Raw genomic sequence first — 17635 nt, forward strand, 5'->3', positions numbered from 1 at the left:
GATCCTTGTTGGTCCCTTCCAAGTCAGCATATTCTGTCGTTCTGTGGAATAGACTCTGGTGCCAGGGCCTGCCCCAATGGACCCCTGGGTCCCAGGAAGCCCCCAGCTCTTGTTGCACCTTGACACTATGTGCCCATATGAAAAAAAACATCTACTGCATTTTTTACTTATATTTTTAAAAAATCATAACGTGATAAAAATCTACAGTATATACACTACAAAACCATAATAAATATTAAGACAGCTAATATTTAAAATATGAAAAATGCTGTATAAGTGCCATAAGTATATAACTAAAAGCTCATCTTATATTTTTTGCATTACTCTTGCACTTTCACTGAGTGAAAGACCACAGAAATCTGGCAAGATTGTGTATCAGTACAATTAATTTCTACATTAAATGAACCTACTTAATGGCATTACAAATCACTTTGCTGTACAGCTTTGTAATAACCAATGCTGCTAAAGAATTATAGTTATTTAACTATTCCAGCATACCATTTATGTGGCTCTTTTTTATTGCTTTAAGGAAGCTAGAAATTTTACACACCTAAACCTGAAAGTAAGAGATGCTCAGAAAAGACAGCAAACAGTTCCCTTTTTTATTAAGACTATGGTCCAAAGTTAAGCAGAAAATTTAAAGACACCTAAATGGAACAGGTATGAGATGCAGAAAGAAAACAGTTTTGCAGAAAGACTACAACACAAGCATCATTTTTTTCCGAGAAAGCTTGGTGAAAGAAGGAAAAATTGAAAAGTATCTTGCTTTCTTAGCTATCTCATGAGTAGTTTCCACATGTTAAAATCTACAGTGCTTATTTGCCTATAGCATAAATCAGAACTTTCAGCTTCGCTTAATGTCACATTAAACCTTCCTGGTTGGTGCACAGGTTATCTTTTTCTGTTTGTTAACACTAATTTGTTCCTCATCTCCCCTTTCCAAAGTGACTTAAAAGCTTTTTTGTAACAGGCTTCTTGACAAATCTGTGCTCCTATGTTTGAACAAGATAAGCTATTTAAATCTCATATCGGAATGTCCACATATCTACTCCAAAAGCCATCTCCAAGTTTTATTTAAAACACTTTTTCAGTCTAGTTTCAAACAGTAATGTGGATAGCATTCTGCTGTTCTCTTTGGAAGACTAATGTATACCTTAACAGAGTTCAATATTAAGAAATTAGTATAATGTACATCATGGTGTATGGAGAGTGCTGTGTTTTCTTTAGTGACAGAAGAAATGAATGACCAGTTAGATTAAAGCATGGGCTACATCTGAGAAGCATTAAAAGGTAAAGAAACTGAAAGGAAATAATTTTAGAGATTTGACAGACAGCAAATTTCCACGACTGACCTGTGTTTTCGTAAACCTAAGTACTCCTGACTATTGTTATTCCTTACTGCTCTATTTAAATTGTTAAGTAGGTAGTTAGAAGAACAAAGTTACATTATTTGTAAGTTACTAGAATTGTATGTGCACTTTTGTCCTATAAGCACAAGTTATTATACCTTTCAAAGAAGGTTGCTCTTTCCAAACATAGCCACTCTTATTTCTAATTTAAAAAGGTACATTTTCTAATTAGGTACCTGTCTTTTACAATAACTTTCAAAATTAGTATGATTTAGAAACTAAATAAAAATGACACAACAATGTTTAATTTTTTTTTAACTCATATAATACATGAGAGGTATAGGCTTTAGGCCATTTAAGACCTTTTTCCTTTAAAAAATTGCACTGCCTCACCACCTTCAGCTTCACTGTGCAGGAGACAGGAGACAGTTTAGAACAAGAAAAGCATATGTGCAATCTACAAAGGCAATTTGTTAATCACTGACTTAATGCAGCCGTAAGATGACTCAATTTTCCTGCAATGAGAAACTCTGTACAAAGAAAATAAGAAATGATCTACAGCGTGTTGTCTCCTCACTCCTTGATGCAACTGCTCCTCAGTCCTACTGTAGAAATGCAGATTAACTTTTTAATTAAGTGCCATCTATCTTTTTGAGACAGGAAAAAAATACATGTTTTTCAGTTTTTCAGAGGAGACAATTTAATATGAAGGAAAAGAGCCATCTTCTATAGGGAAAGATAGACAAATGTAGGATTTCATCATTTCAGGGGTGTTCCTACCAACAAATAGGTTGTACCAAAAAAACCCCAAAATATGTAACTGTTCTGCCGAAATAGCATGTTAATTTCCCTGTTTACCCTGACATAGAACACTGCAAAAGTATGAAATGTTATTAAACTTCATGTTGTATTTTGAAATACAAACTTCATGTTTGCAAATTGGCAGCCTGCTTCAATTAGTTGAAACTAAACTTTATAAAAATGCCATAAGGTAAGAATATAGAACCCAACCTATGTTTTATTCTCAATGTACTCCAACCACTTTGATGAAGTTACAGACCTTTTAACTACAGCCTGTTCACTTTCCTTTGTCTCCATGTGCCCAGCAATGCTGAATACTTCATAGCTACTAAACGACAAATATGGTTGTCCATTCCTCCTATGCCCAAAATGTGGAAGGAACTACAAGGTATTGCTTTAGTTCACTGAACTGCAGATTAACAGAACGTGATAGAATAAGCTTCAAAAGTTCTCAATACAAAGCTTAATAAGAAATGGTCCTATGCAGCTCCAGAAGGTCTTAAAGGTCAATTATCTCTGAAATCCCAAACAGAATATTAATTAGATTTCCAAGACAAAAGGTTGGTATATGTCATATAAGTCGTAGAAAAGCCATTAGAATTTGATTCAAAAATAAAGCCGCTAATGTCAAATGCAGTGTATTAATTACTTTTGGTGAAAAAGTTTTAGGAGATCAGACTGCTTAGATATGAATGAGCAGAGAAATCCCCTTAAATAATCACTGGAAGTTTCTTAAATAAACCAGGTGCAAAACATCTACCTTTGGGAAATTTATATGGCCACATAGGCTGAGTTTAATTTGGAAAAAAAAAAAAAAAGGACAAACCATTTGATTTTAAACTGCAGAACAACAACCAATTATATAGAAGTGTGCCCTCCTTTTTTTTTCTAAATATTTTGCATTTAGAAAAAAGGCTTAACAAGATCAAACCATACCATAGTATTTCCTCTTTTTTCTCTCAAGCTATGAACAAAGGCAATGAACTCTGCCACCGAATAATAAGTAAAGTTGGAAACAGCATGTTGGACCAGGAAGTCTTTTTCAGAAAGAAAGGTAACAAGAGACATAATTGTAGTGGAAGGTAAAATAACCACCATGTGTTGTTTTACTAAAACAGAAGTGAAGTTGGCAGATAGGAATTTTTACACTTTCGTGAAATACCGATCTATTTTATCTCTCATAACAAAATAAAAAACACACACATATGTGAACATTGTCCTAAAATAATAATTACCAAAAGTGTAATGTGAATGGTTAGCCAGAGTCCTAGCTACTCTTCTTTCTAAAATCATCATAGTTACATAAGGAAGAAGAATTCAGTGAAACAGACAATGGTAAGTACCAGTCCATATTCATCCTCATTTCACTGTTCTGAAATTAAAGTTTAGCAGCTAACTGTTTTAAAAATTTAATTTCTAATAGACTGTTTTTACCTTCTACACTACAGAGGGGATTTTTTTGTGATTTCCTTGACAACAAAAACCAGGCAAATGCCAAAACTTTCTTTTCAGTTCAGCTGCAGTGTTTTATTCCAGCTGAAGGTGATTTTTTTCTTTTGAAATAGGCAAATTCAAAACAGAAGACTATTTTTAAGTGGAAACTACAAGCATTTCATTAAGGTGTTCAAAAATGTTTCCATGTCTGTAAAAAAAGTCTTTGAATTTTCTAAAGCTAGTTCTTAGCAAAAACAATAACCCAGTCATGACATCCTCTGAAAAATAGGTCTGGCTGTCAAAACAATAATTTTTAGCAAATAACTTCTTTCTTCACAAAATACAACCTCTGCTGCTAATGCTGAATTCTACATTTTCCAAAGATTTTTTTTTTCCAAGATGCATTTATATTAAATGTTTGCAAAATACTCTTCTAATACTGTGGAAGTAAAGACTGAAAATATTTTAAAGAGTTCCTCTTTCATGGAAAATCCAAACTATGACCTAAAAAATAATGTTTTAGATAATAAATAATATTTTATAGTTTGATTATGCAATCAGATTGATTTGGTGGTTTTTTAAATAAAAATCAATAGAAACTTTTGTGCAAAAACATTTGAATTTCAACAGAAATTCTCAGTCATCAGAACATATGTTATTACTATAAGAACTGATCCAGCAATGGCAGTGTATCCAAGACTGGGCATGCTCAGCCATCAGTGCTTTATCCCTGTAAATCTACTCTTGAGAGCAATTAAAACTGCTCCCAACAAATGTGTATATTATCAGCACAAAAATTCCTTTCAGAAGGCATAAACTGCGTAAGTTTTTTTGCGAAAAAAGTCAGGCATGGGGAAAAGAACCTCAAGTCTCCAATAGATAAAATATGGATTTGGCTACTAGAAATTAAAAGAAAGATCCTGAAGGATACTAAGGGTACAACGTAATAAAATTATATAACTCATACTACTACATTACAGAATTACCACCCTGTCAGAAAAAGAAATATATTACTCATCTTCAGCATGTTGAGCATCATCCTTTTCAAATGAGAAGATGCCACAAACCATTTAAAATTCTGCTGATGTACAACATTCCATGTGCATATTCTAATAATATCTACTGTGGCTTTGATTTATGCCACAGTGCTTCATACATAGCACACTTTATACTCACAAAATAACTCACTTCTGGAGGACAATGTACAACAATCATGAGTCACAACTGACTCATGGAAAAAGACAAGGTAGGCAGGTTACCTTCTTACTCAAGGATATGTTCTCTGCTAAAGTGACAACAGAAAATTATTGCGAAGACAATGTATAATGTACTCTTACTCTTCTCGGAAGCAGGATCATTAAGAGAACCACTAAAGTATTTTGCATTCAGTAGCATCAATACCTTTTAATTTTTCCTCCCTACTTGGAGAAATTTCAGTGGATGAGTCCACTAAATTTAACTTGTTACTGGACATGGTCACATCTGTTTTCAGATTTTTAAGTGTACCTGAATCGGCAGCTTGTAACTAATTAATATAATATATGCATTCTTATATTTATTTCATTGCTTCCATTCAGACGAGCACATTCATGTACCAGACTGGCATGTTTATAAATATCTAAATAGGTTTTTTTGTTGTGGCTGATTTTTTCTTATAGGTCTTCATGGAGGTGAGGATATCAGCCAGTGAAGTTCTAAGTGATGAATTTAAAAAAAAGCCCAAACCAAACCAACCAAACAACAACAACAAAACCAAAGTAGGTGGAAGTCCATTCTAGCTATGATTTTTTTTTTTTTTTAATTTTACATGGGCTCAAAACTAACTAGATCACTTTTGGAATGCAAGCTCTTCTATTTTAGGATTAGCATATAGGCTGAAGTTGAAAACCTGCCCTCAGCTGCAAATGATAGAAGTCTGGGAAAGCATTCTGGAGATCTCACAGTACAGGGCTTGTCTTTTTCTACCTCTTCTCATTCAGCCTTCGCTTAAACAATTCTTTGTGAGCAGCTCGTATGTGTACACTCTAGAAACCAACTATATGGGGTAAAGAACTTGGCAACACTTGCCTATATGTTATGCCTGAGGTCATTTCCCCATCTCCAGAAAAATCAAACAAACTGGAAAGCTACAACGGTTCTTAAAGTATAGGTCTAGAAAATTTATGCTTTCATTCAGTTCAGTGCCATATGAATATTTTTTGTTTGTTCAAACAACCAGTGAGAAACAAGAATTTTATTCTTATCTGGATGTCATCTTTAAAATAAATCTATAAACATCTGTAAGTGTAAACTCTTTTAAACTAGGAGTAAACGAAATCTTTTGTGACTACTTTAAGGAGATTCTTAGCACATCATTATCATCATGCTAATTAGGTAGCAGAGGAAAGTTACTTTGAAAAACAAATAGACATCATGCTGAAGGACTCAAAAATGCAGCATTTCAGATGTTTCAGATCTATCTGCTAGTATTCTTCTAGAAGATAAGTACTTTCTGGTTTATTCTGTCCAGGCAAAAGTGATTCTTCTCACTTCTATTCCTATAACATCTGAGAATACAAATAACGACTAGCTACAGAAAATTTCTTTTTCTGTATCTTCTAACATATATCACAACATTGATTTTTTTATTACCTTACATTGCTACTGATCTTCTTAGCTATCATAGCTCTGTAATGCACAAGTAGGAAGCAAAATTAGCACGGATGTATTCAAACAGAAAATAAGCATCAGTGTATGGTTCAGATTCAAGCATGACTAAATTATGAAGAATTGTACCCAGCTGAAACAGTGAAATCAGATATACATGTAGTGGTATTTCTAGTGGCAAATGTACACATTTTTGCAAGTTTGACTTGGATTATTTGAGATCTTGTATAACCATTTGTTTTGGAAGTCCAATTATCAGCTTTCAGGCTTAGATGTAGGTTCCCAAGTAATCTCCATTGATCCTTATAAAGTATGCAGAAGTTTCTGTTTGCATGGAAAAAAAAAATCTGCCCATTCACAGTATTTTTTCTGAAGACTTAATCTGAGAATTTATAAAGGCTCAGACAGGTTCAGTTTGTGAAGAACTGTGCTGTTTCTTGAAAGCATTTTTTGAAATTTATGATATATTTTTTGAAATTACAATTTTCAGTAAAAAAAACCTCCTAAAATCTGGCAATTGAACCTCTGTAGGGACTATATACAATATCTGAGTTACTATTAAATCGTTGGCTGTATGCTTGTAACAGCACGCCATAGTTGAGGCAAGAAGTAATAGTAGTTCACACTGAAAATAAATCATTAGGACTACAGAATAATAAATACACATTTCTTTCTTAATACAAGAGACTATTAAATTTATATTATAGCTAAGAGCCTAAGCAGAGTTACATGGAAAGGAAAAAGAGTTAAAACAGTTAGTTGAATATTCAGTAAAAGAGGATAAAGAGATGGGATAAGACAACTGATTTATTCTCCACATATAAGGGGTTAGAATTTTAAATATGTTTTGGCTGACAAAGTTTATGCTAGTTTATCGTAGATACAAACAGCAAGACAAATTATAGTAAGGTATTTGGACATGAATGTCTATAAATTAATGAACAATAAGAAATTCTGTTTCTTAAAAAACCTCATTTTTTCTTGGAATACTTCCGATATCAAGATTTTACTGCTAATGAAACACTAATTGAATAGGGACAGTTATATCCATGTAGTGTTCATCAATTCACAAGTACTGTCTTTTACATATTTTGACCAAAAACATATAACAATATGCTTATACACCAACCATATGAGATAGTATTCTTCCCATTTTAGAAAAGACAACATTGCAAATGTGTTCAGCATATCTTAGTGTCTTGGGTTTTTATTATTTCCACTGTCAAACTGATATTATTAAGGAAAGGAAGTATAAAACACAAACTCAGTGTATAAATACAGTCTCCAAATTCCATCTCCAAAACACTTTTGCCCAGATAGCACTTGTATTCATAGTACCAAAGAAAGAGTAACTTCTTTTTCCCAAGAGATCAGAATTTTCTGAATGGAGTATTTATCTCAGTGTTCAATGCCTATACATTTTTTGTCATTATGACAGAAAAAAAATACAAAAATCAAAATTCTGCACTAGAGACTCAGATACTCTCATGGGCCTTATTTTGATAGTGAGAGTGTCCAGGAGCACTTTTGATCACAGAATCACAGACTCAATTAGGTTGGAAAAGACCTCTGAGATCACTGAGTCCAACCTACGACCTAGCACCATGGCACTAAGTATCACATCCAGTCTTTCCTTAAACACCTCCAGGGATGGTGATTCTACCACACCCCTGGGAAGTCCATTCCAACATCTATTCACCCTTTTGGTGAAGAAATTCTTCCTAATGTCCAATCTAAACCTCCTGTGGTGCAGCTTAAGACTATGTCCTCTCTTCCTGTTGCTGGTTGCCTGGGATAAGAGGTCAATCCCTACCTGGCTATAACCTCTTTTCAGGTAGTTGTAGAGAGCAATAAGGTCTCCTCTGAGCCTCCTTTTCTCCAGCCTAAACAACACCAGCTCCCTCAGCCACTCTTCATCAGACTAGTGCTCCAGACCCTACACCAGCTCCCTAGTGCTGTTGGCCACACTATTTCTGATAGAAGCCAGCATGCCATTGGCCTTCTTGGTCACCTGGGCACACAGCTGGCTAATATTCAGGCAGCTGACAACCAGCACCACCAGGTTCCTTCTGCCCCTTTGCTCAGCTTGTTCCTTAATTACTTGCTCTTTAAAGAGTAGTTGTGTCACTGATGGAAATAAATGGAAAAACCTCCCTACTGACTTTCCTGAACTCTGCCTTAGGACTTCTTGTGCAGACTGACTTTCACTCTACCCTTCTTCTGGAGTTCTACCCTTTTGATGCAGAAGTATGGTTTATCTACTTGTGCATTACGTTTTCCTTATTATTCCTTCCCTTTATTTACTGCTATGCTCCCTTCTGCTTAGAGTCTCATTAAAAAAAAATGGGAAAAATGGGAAAAAACCAAATCTGTAATTTTGGTTACTTCATAATCTGAAATAAACCAACATAAAACAAAGAACCTTACTCTAAGTCTCCAAGATTTATTTAATATTATATGTTTTGACAGATGATTCACTGTCATAACAAATTAATTGTCACAGTGTAATTGAGATTTTTTTAGAACACATACATTGTAAAGAATACAGCTGATCAACAGTAATGAAAAAAAAACAAACCACAAAACCATCAAAGCCTGTATTCTGATACTAACTAGGAAAAACCCTATGCATAAAGGATAAGATATACTCAGCAAATGATGATTTGGAGCAGATTCTTGAATAGACTTGTAGAAATGTTATATTATATAAAATAAGGTTACTGATTTATCTGGCCCTTAACTTACCTGGCCCTTCTATCCATAAAAGTTCACATTTCTGGGGATCATATAAAAGATACATATTCATCAATACAAAAAAATGTTGTCTTCAGAGTCAACAGGAAAACTCCATAGACTTCAATGATAGCTAAATTATCCATACTTTAGAAAAAACCCTATGCCCCTAACATAATTTTATGGTTTTGTGAAAATACTCATTAGTATAGGTAAATATTTGTTAAGATAGAAGATAGCCTGAATAAGACATTTCTAGAAATCTTCTGATTCTCAAATAATCTGCATTTCCCTTGCTTTTAATAGAGAAATTATAAAGGAAGGAATATGTGTTTTCAAGATGTTCTCGGATGATGTCTCAGCCTCTACCATTCACTTTCAAGGACATGAGTAAAGAGTATACTAACAGAGGTAAGCTTTATAAAATTGAATTATTTTTCCAGCTTTTCCCCCCTGTATAGAATAGTTCAGTTGGAAGAGACCTACAAGGATCATTTAGTTCAACTGCCTGACCACTTCAGGGCTGACCCAGCTAAATAATACTATTAAGGCCATTGTCCAAATGCCTCTCAAACACTGAGAGGAATGACTATAGCTGTTACAAAAACTATGGTCTCTGCCACATTTACAGGGGCTTGCATAACCATCTGTGTTCTATTCTATTGACCATCACCATTATATTTTTGTCACATATTCATTCATATGTCTTTATAAACATTCAGATAATGAGCCATCAATAGTTAATGCAGCAGTTGATGTACGTGGTTCAAGCTAAAATAATTGATATCCATGTTTATGGAGGAGATACAGAGTGAAATGGGAGTACATAGTCTTGTTGCTAGCTTCAGGCGTTCACCACATGTTCCTCCTCCTCTAAATATTTATGTTTCTCTCTTTTTTTCTTATATCCCAGTTTTTTCTGCTCTGGATTGTTGCATCACTCTTCTTCAGTCATCAAGTATTAATTACAAAGTCCAAAGCTTTTAGGAGAAAATCTCCTGCTTATAAATATTTTGCAGTATGCTACTGAATACACGGAACTTTACAACAGCAAGGAAATAAACTCATACTTGAAAAGAATTCAAGTTATTACTTGTATGTATAATTATACCTATGATTGTGCTCTCTTGGGAATATGATGACAATTTAAAAAAAAAAAGGGCAATCTACAGAGGACCCAGTTAAAGCATTGTCTTACCTACACCACCAATGCAGTCAGTCTGTCTTTTAAGGGCAAAAATTCCAATTTGTTTATGAAAATATTTCTGTTCATTTTTAGTAATTTAAACTGATTTTGGCCATCACAAAGACTTGCTACTTGCACTGATTTTAGTGGGAACTGCATAGGTTCAGAACAACTAAAAAATATGATATTTTTATTTAGTAGCCTGAACAATTATTCTCTATGACAGTAGAAATTTAGCGATAGCAACAAACACTGGGTTAAGCTTTAATTTTTAAACATGAATATTGAGTTTCTCAATGGAGCTCTGAGATAGAAAATTTGGAATTTTCGCCTCAGACATGTGGGATAGATCTCAATTTCACTACTTGGAATTATTTTTAAATTAATCTCTGTAAATGTGAGGAAAAAATGCATAATTTTGCAGTATAAATAAAATAGATGGAGAACTTACAGAAGTCCTTCACACAAGAGGATGTTTTTAGTACTTCAAAAAAAGTACTGATTATTCATTCAAATATACAGGATGCCATTTGTACTCCATGTTCTTCAGCATAGCCAGAAAGAAATAAATCAAGGAAAAAAGCCATCATTCCATTTTCATCATAAGAACAAGAAATGTTTTAAGAACAATACTGTGGGTCAGACTATTATTTTCACCAAACAGTAAATATCTTAAATCGCTCAGCAAGTGTCCAACCTTAAATGAACAAAATCTACTTTAATTATTACTATTTAAAAATCTCCATATTTTTTCCTAGTGGGCTATTTAAACAGAAAATACAACTGCAGAATAAGGCTCTACTGACTTGCAGTTGCCCCCCTATACCTTTCTTGTCCACGCCAGTAAAACATTCATTGTTCATTGTATTGAAAGAAACTGCAAGGCTATCAACAAAATTCTCTAATCACAGTCCTATTAAAGGTTAACATTGATCAAATTACATAAACTGATTCAATAAAACAAGGTCATTACATTTCCCTCTTTGGATTTTTCCTTCTATCATGCCTCCAGTAAGCATTTCTAAGTGAGTGGTATCCTATTAGATGAAATAAAACCTTAATGATTACCAGTATGTTTCTACTACTGATTTTATTACTGAATTATTGTAGCTAACAACTACAATTTAGTTGAAATCTATGGGGTGCCAGGGGATATCAAAGGATTCTTTTTTTAGCATTGCAGTCCCATATTCCAAACAATTCTAATATCTATATCTGGAAAGAACAGATTATTAGAGAGGAAAAAATATTTTTGCAACATCTTAAAGAATTTAAACTTAACTAGAACTAGGTGTTTAGATCATCAGAGAGATTCACTGGAATACCAATATACTCTAGCTTGCTGGAAATAAATATAATGAAATAAATTTTTAAAAAAACAAAATGAAGTTCCAATGGCCTCTCTCTCAGCACAAATTATTCAATTATCTCTACCAAAGAATAACATATTTGGACTGGTTTAGTTTTTAAAGGTCCATTTTAAAGGTAGGGGGTTTTATACCCATGCACAATAAAATTCAACTCATGTAAGTTTAGCTATCTAAAAACTAAGCAGGCAAGCTAGGCGCTGTGCTCCAGCCACACCATCCAAGTTGCAGAAAGCAAGAACAGGGACTGGGAGAATGAAGAACCACTCATTTTAGGAGAAGAGCAGGTTTAAGATTATCTACATCTAAGAAACCTGAGGATGCATAAATCCATGGGACTTGATGAGATGCATCCCCAGGTGGTGGATGAAGTGCCTAAGCCACTATCCATCTTAATTGAAAAGTCATGTCAGCTTTGTAAAGTTCCCACTGACTGGAAAAGCAGAAACATAACCCCATTTTTAAAAAGGATAAAAAGGAAGAGCCAGGGAACTGAAGAGCTGGAGAGGGACTTTTTACATGGTCATATAGTGACAGGACAAGGGGGAATGGCTTTACACTGAAACTGGGTAGGTTTGGATTGGATAGCAAGTATAAATTCTTCACTGTGAAGATGGTGAGATACTGTAACACATTGTCCAGAGAAGTCCTGGGTGCCCCATTCCTGCAAGTGTTCAAGGTCAGGTTGGATGGGGCCCTAAGTAACCTGATCTAGTGAGTGGCATCGCTGCCCATGGCAGGAGGGTTGGAACTGGATGATCTTTAAGGTCCCTTCCAACCCAAACTACTTTAGGATTCTATAACTCAGGCACATTCTATAGTCACAAGCGAAAAAACTCAACCAAACAAATCCAGAGCATTTCCAGATTTCATGATACAGAATGAATTACCCTTTCTGAAAGGCCTCATTTTCCCTTTTTAAAATGAGTTTCTATGTGATTAATACTGAGAGCTTAACTTCTGGTCAGCTTTACTAGTCAGAATGAGTGGTACTATAAAAGAAATAGCATAGGTGTAGATTCTGATGATTAGATCATCAAAAGAGTTATAACCATTTAAAAAAAAATCTGCTAACATAAAGGCTCAGTAAAATCAGAACTTTCTCATAATATAATATTCAAGAGACAATGGGCACAAATGGAAACAGGGGTTTCCTCCGGAACATCAGGAAACACTTTTTACTCTAAGGGTGACTGAGCACCAGCACAAGTTGCCCAGAGAAGCTGTGGAGTCTACCCTTAGAGATATTCAAAAGCTATCTGGACACAGTCCTGGGCAGCCTGTTCTTAGTAACCCTGCTGGAGCAGATGAGTGGGACAAGGTGACCTCCAGAGGCCCCTTCAAACCTCAACTATTCTGTGATTCTGCGAATATTAATTTCTAAGTAAATCACTGAGCAAATACATTACTAATGAACAAAATAAACATATTTTCATATGTTGAAATGTTTTTTTGAAAGACTAAAAGAAACACTAAAATAACCACAAAACAAGCTTAGTTCAGCATTGTTTATCAGAGTACATTTGTAACTATTATAACTCTTATGATTCTTATGAGTCATTATAAGCCTTACCATGACACATTTTGTATTTTTCCAGCTTTTTTACAAGGCAAGTAATATAGGTGATATTTTCTAGACAATTTAGCTCAGAGAAGATTATGGTGAAATTTGCTTGAGGAAGTTGTAACTGAACGTTTTCCTCTTTCTACCACTCAAAACATGAGTTACCATTTCTAAATACAGTTACTAACCTTTCTAGTAGAACAATTCTTTTGTGCTACAGTAAAAGACTTAATTTTACTCCAACAAAATAAAAACATACTGTTAAATATTTAGATCTTATGCTTCCCCATTACAGTGGAGTTGTACTGTATTTAGCAATTTTTTTTTTTGCTGGACTCAAAAGTCATGACCTACATACAATAAATTCCTGTTGTAAGGAAACATGCAGTGCAGACCCAAATACACTTTCCTTAGAGGCTTCTGCTGTCAACAGGAAGCTTTGCAAAGAATAAACAAGATCACTTGTGAGCTAGATTCTTAGTAACAGAAAACCTATTATGCACAGAACACTTCTCAGCTTAACTGTACTATCACATAATTCTCATAGTTTTAAGTGAAAATATTCAGACTCATGTTTCATTCTTTGTGTGGAATGTTCCCACACAAACAGAATGTGTCCACAATAAAGTGTGAAATAAAGAGCATGGTGGGGTGTTCTGGGTCAAGTTCAGAGGTTAACCAAAGGTAGTACAATATATAATGTCTTTCACACCACCTTCATCTTGAAAACAGTTTGAGGTTTTCACTTGTCTTTGCTTAAAAAAGATGTCGTTCCTTCATAATTCAAGACCTTCTCTTGATGAATGATATATCTTTATTAGTGGTACCCTATAATAATTTATTCTTTCATAAACATTATTTTTGGCTTAAAACATTTCTTTCATCTTTACTTGGTCATTCCATCTTTCCGTCTTTCCAAGAAAATTTATGAAATCACACATAGTCTCTCTCAACTAAGTTTTTCATAGAAGTAAGAAAACTTAACCATTCTTTTCAAGCAGAATATGTTACTGTCTCTTTCCTCTAGCAGTCTTTTTCTGAAGCTCTTCCAATTTGAGGTTGGTTCTCAATCACTACTGAGCTAAAACCCTGACAAAAAAGGTTCAAACCACCCCTTAATTTAACTGCATTAATACTCACCTAATTCCAATAGCAATATCTTACGTAATACATTTCACAATTATATTTGCCTTTTTTACACCCAGCCCCCATTGGCTACCTAAAACCATTGTATAATATATATTTTCCCTCTTTACTACTGCTATCTAAAGATCAGAACATAAATTTTTGTTATTAACTGTTATACATATATATATATATATAAGGCCCTCATCTTTGTACTGTGCAATATCATCCCACCTCTGTTACTTCTATTCTTGTGTACTCTCATACTTATTCCCTTAGTTAACTGTTCAACTCAACTTTGCGTTGTCCAAAATTTCTGCTAGTGTGCTATTTTTCGTTGTGGTCAGATTAACAAAAATTGATCTCAAAACACAATCTTAATTAGCTACTACTACTAGCCTCCTTCCATCCTGTCAGTTGACTGTAAGTGAAAAGTTTTCCTCTCCCTCTTTTATTACTTACCTTACTAATTACTACATTGATTTCTCTTACGTACTTTGCATCTATTAATAATTTAAATGGGGCTTCAGAAGATACCTGTTTTAGGGATACCTTCGTTCCCTGACCTAGCAAATCTGGTACCAAAGAGTCATGTTCAGTTACTCTGTATAAAGACAATTTTGATAAACCCTAGTCATATTTTTAAGTTAACTTTCTGACATATTATTAGTTTTTCCCCAAAACAAGTTTTAAAGTCTTTTCTGTTACTACGTTTAGTTCAGCTGATCTGTAATTGCCTGCTCACTTTTTTCCTCCTGCCTTAAACACGGCTATTCAGTTAAACATAGATGTTCATAAAGTTAAGACTGCTAATCTAATGGAAATAAAATTTATTTCAATCACAGCATTTAGGAAGACAACTGTATTTCTGTAACTCAGATTTGAAAGATATAGTTAACTGCACATTGTTCTGTTGTAGTACAGACCAGTATAAAAAATTATAGGCATCTACAGTAATTGGCTACAGAATTAACAGCTGCAGTTGTAACAGCATTACCTAACAACTCAAGCTTATTATTTAATGTTACACAGATGCAGAAAGCCCTCTTTTCTTCAGATTTCTAGCAATAAATCCTTGAATAAAGGATTATATGCTGTCTTTCACTTATTCTTTTACACTCTTATATGGAGAAACACCAGTAGAAAAGAAGCTCAGCTGCCCACAAATTAGAGAAAAACTTAAAAAAACCCTTGGTTTTACTGTATATAAGGATCATTGCTACTCCTTTTTGTTTGTCCCAAGCCAACTGTAGTCACTCCTATTGTCTGGAGCTAATGCTCAAGTCAATGCTAATGTTATTCTTCAAATGATTACAGTCTCTTTCTCTTATTCAGTCCTATCCCAAGATATTCCAATAACCTACGGCGGTTAGCTCTTGAGCAACTGCTGCTGTTCCCTGCTCCAGTGGATGCCTTCTTTCTTTTCTATCTTTAAAAATTGTCTTGCTCATTTCATTCATCCTTACCACCTCTTTATTCCAACTACACACTGTCTTCATTCCGCCCTAACCACTGTCTTAACATGTATAGAACTTGAATCAGGCAGGTAAGGCTACAGTCACTTTCTCTAGTGAGTTACAGTGAGAGATGCAAAGATAACAACGTGGAGAAAAACTGCATTTTGAAACATGATATGTTTCATACCTCTGGCCACATATACAGACTGAAGTAAGATGTTTCTTTGCTTTTAATTCTAGTATATTAAACAAATAATTCTATTGATATATAATATTGAAATATATATCAGATTAATATTTTAACTGAAGTAATTAATTTCGAAGATCCTAAGAAAGACCAAGATAACCTTAGATAATTAAATTTATAAAATTATTTAAAAATAATTGAATTTAAATATTAAGATAGTTGGTTTTGTGATTTTGTGTAGAACCTTATTTAACCTACATAAGTTGGTTTTATTTGGTTTTAGAAACTCTTATCCAGAATAGTATCTAGAAAACATCCTCTTTTTTTTTTTTTTGTTCCCACCATTAGATCTTTGATTTAAATGTTCTCTCACCTGTAGTAAATGCTAGAGCAACAGCCAAAAGAACCAGTAGCTACAGGCCTTCATCTTGCTCTCCTTGAAGTCAACTGCTTTACTCCTACTCTTAACTTTGAAGACAGGTCCCATGGAAGTCAAATCACGTACTATTTAATCAGCAGGAGTTCTGCAGCCAACACCAATGGGAGCAAAATTTAGGCCTCAAGGAACAAATCCTGATTAGGGTTAAAGTAAGTGGTATTAAGTAAAAAAATCGCCAAACCTAAACAAAAAACATCTTTATCAACTATGTACCTGAGGCAGCGCTGAGTTCAGCTGTCGCTGGAGGGAGTCTCTGTCATAGATGACATCCTGTAGGCGTTGCTGTGCAAGTGACAAGCTTTCCTGTGTCTCCCGAAGAGTATCAAGGAGGCGGTCCCTTTCATCCAGCATATTCACCATCAGCTGCTCAAAATGAGAATCCGAGTCCGAGCCACTGCTTTGGGACCCCCGTTGACTCATCGGGGTGTCCTCATTTATCGTTGGCATCACTTCACACATCATTTCTTTAAAAAGAAAACAAATCAACGAAAAGCTCTTCAGTACAGAAAACATTTGAGGAGATTTTGTAAGAGGAATTAACTCTGTCGCATGGACACAGTTAATAGATTATTGCATTGTTCCCTCTTTCAAATTTGTGCTCAATGTTAATCAGATGGTCGATAGACAGGGATTAAATATAGTGACTAATTCCAAACAGCAAAGACTTTGAATGTGCTTCCTAAACTGAGAGAAGACTGACTGGAAGGAGATGGACATTAACAGAACATTTAAATTAACAGTTTTGCAAATAATACTCTCTTAAAATGACAGAAAATACTTCCTCTGCAATTGTAGTCTCCTTTATTGTTGATTTTCTCCCTTCTCTTACTTAATTTCATTGTTGAGTTGTTGGTATTGATGTCAATATCTGCCACTAATTGCCAGATTTTGTCATCCTCTAGGCAATTCTACAGTACAGCTCAGGCTAACCATTGATCCCGTATCATGCTGCCTTAACACCAGGTTAATCTATTTTTCTATCTAGTTATTCCCACCCTTAGGAGAAATTATTCTCCAGTGAGCTTGCTCAGTAAGAGGTCAAGAACTAGAAATTCTCTGCTAATTACATCCCTGTGATATCTTGTGCAAATTGAATTATCAGGAACAGAATCACTGTTGTTTGTTTCTTAAATCTGTCCTGAGCAGAGCAAACAATATCACCTGGTCCCACACTTCAATTATAACGTTTCTTATGTAAAGCTTTGGGAATCATTGGGAGACCTTGCTGTTAACTGCTTTGCCCACTATTTACAGGTCTCTTGAGATTCAGCGCTGCCAGCAGAGGGAGCCACTGCCTTGCCTCCACGTACCTCTCCTAGCCTTATGGAAGCATATTTCACTCAGCAA

General features: G+C 34.6%; 1 protein-coding gene across 13 annotated transcripts in view; it reads right to left on the reverse strand.

The window, feature by feature from the left end:
* PPFIA2 (PTPRF interacting protein alpha 2) overlaps positions 1 to 17635 on the reverse strand; it is a 321853-nt gene that overhangs the window by 292250 nt on the left and 11968 nt on the right. For all 13 annotated transcript variants that reach the window (XM_017804349.1, XM_017804347.1, XM_017804348.1 and 10 more), the window contains exon 2: positions 16502 to 16752. In XM_017804349.1, the coding sequence (XP_017659838.1) occupies positions 16502 to 16750 (249 nt within the window). In that variant the 5' untranslated portion in view covers positions 16751 to 16752. The remainder of the gene's footprint in view (positions 1 to 16501; positions 16753 to 17635) is intronic.

The sequence above is a fragment of the Lepidothrix coronata genome, unplaced genomic scaffold (genome assembly GCF_001604755.1).
Source record: "Lepidothrix coronata isolate B3197 unplaced genomic scaffold, Lepidothrix_coronata-1.0 Scaffold9, whole genome shotgun sequence".
In the NCBI taxonomy this organism is placed as follows: Eukaryota; Metazoa; Chordata; class Aves; order Passeriformes; family Pipridae; genus Lepidothrix; species Lepidothrix coronata.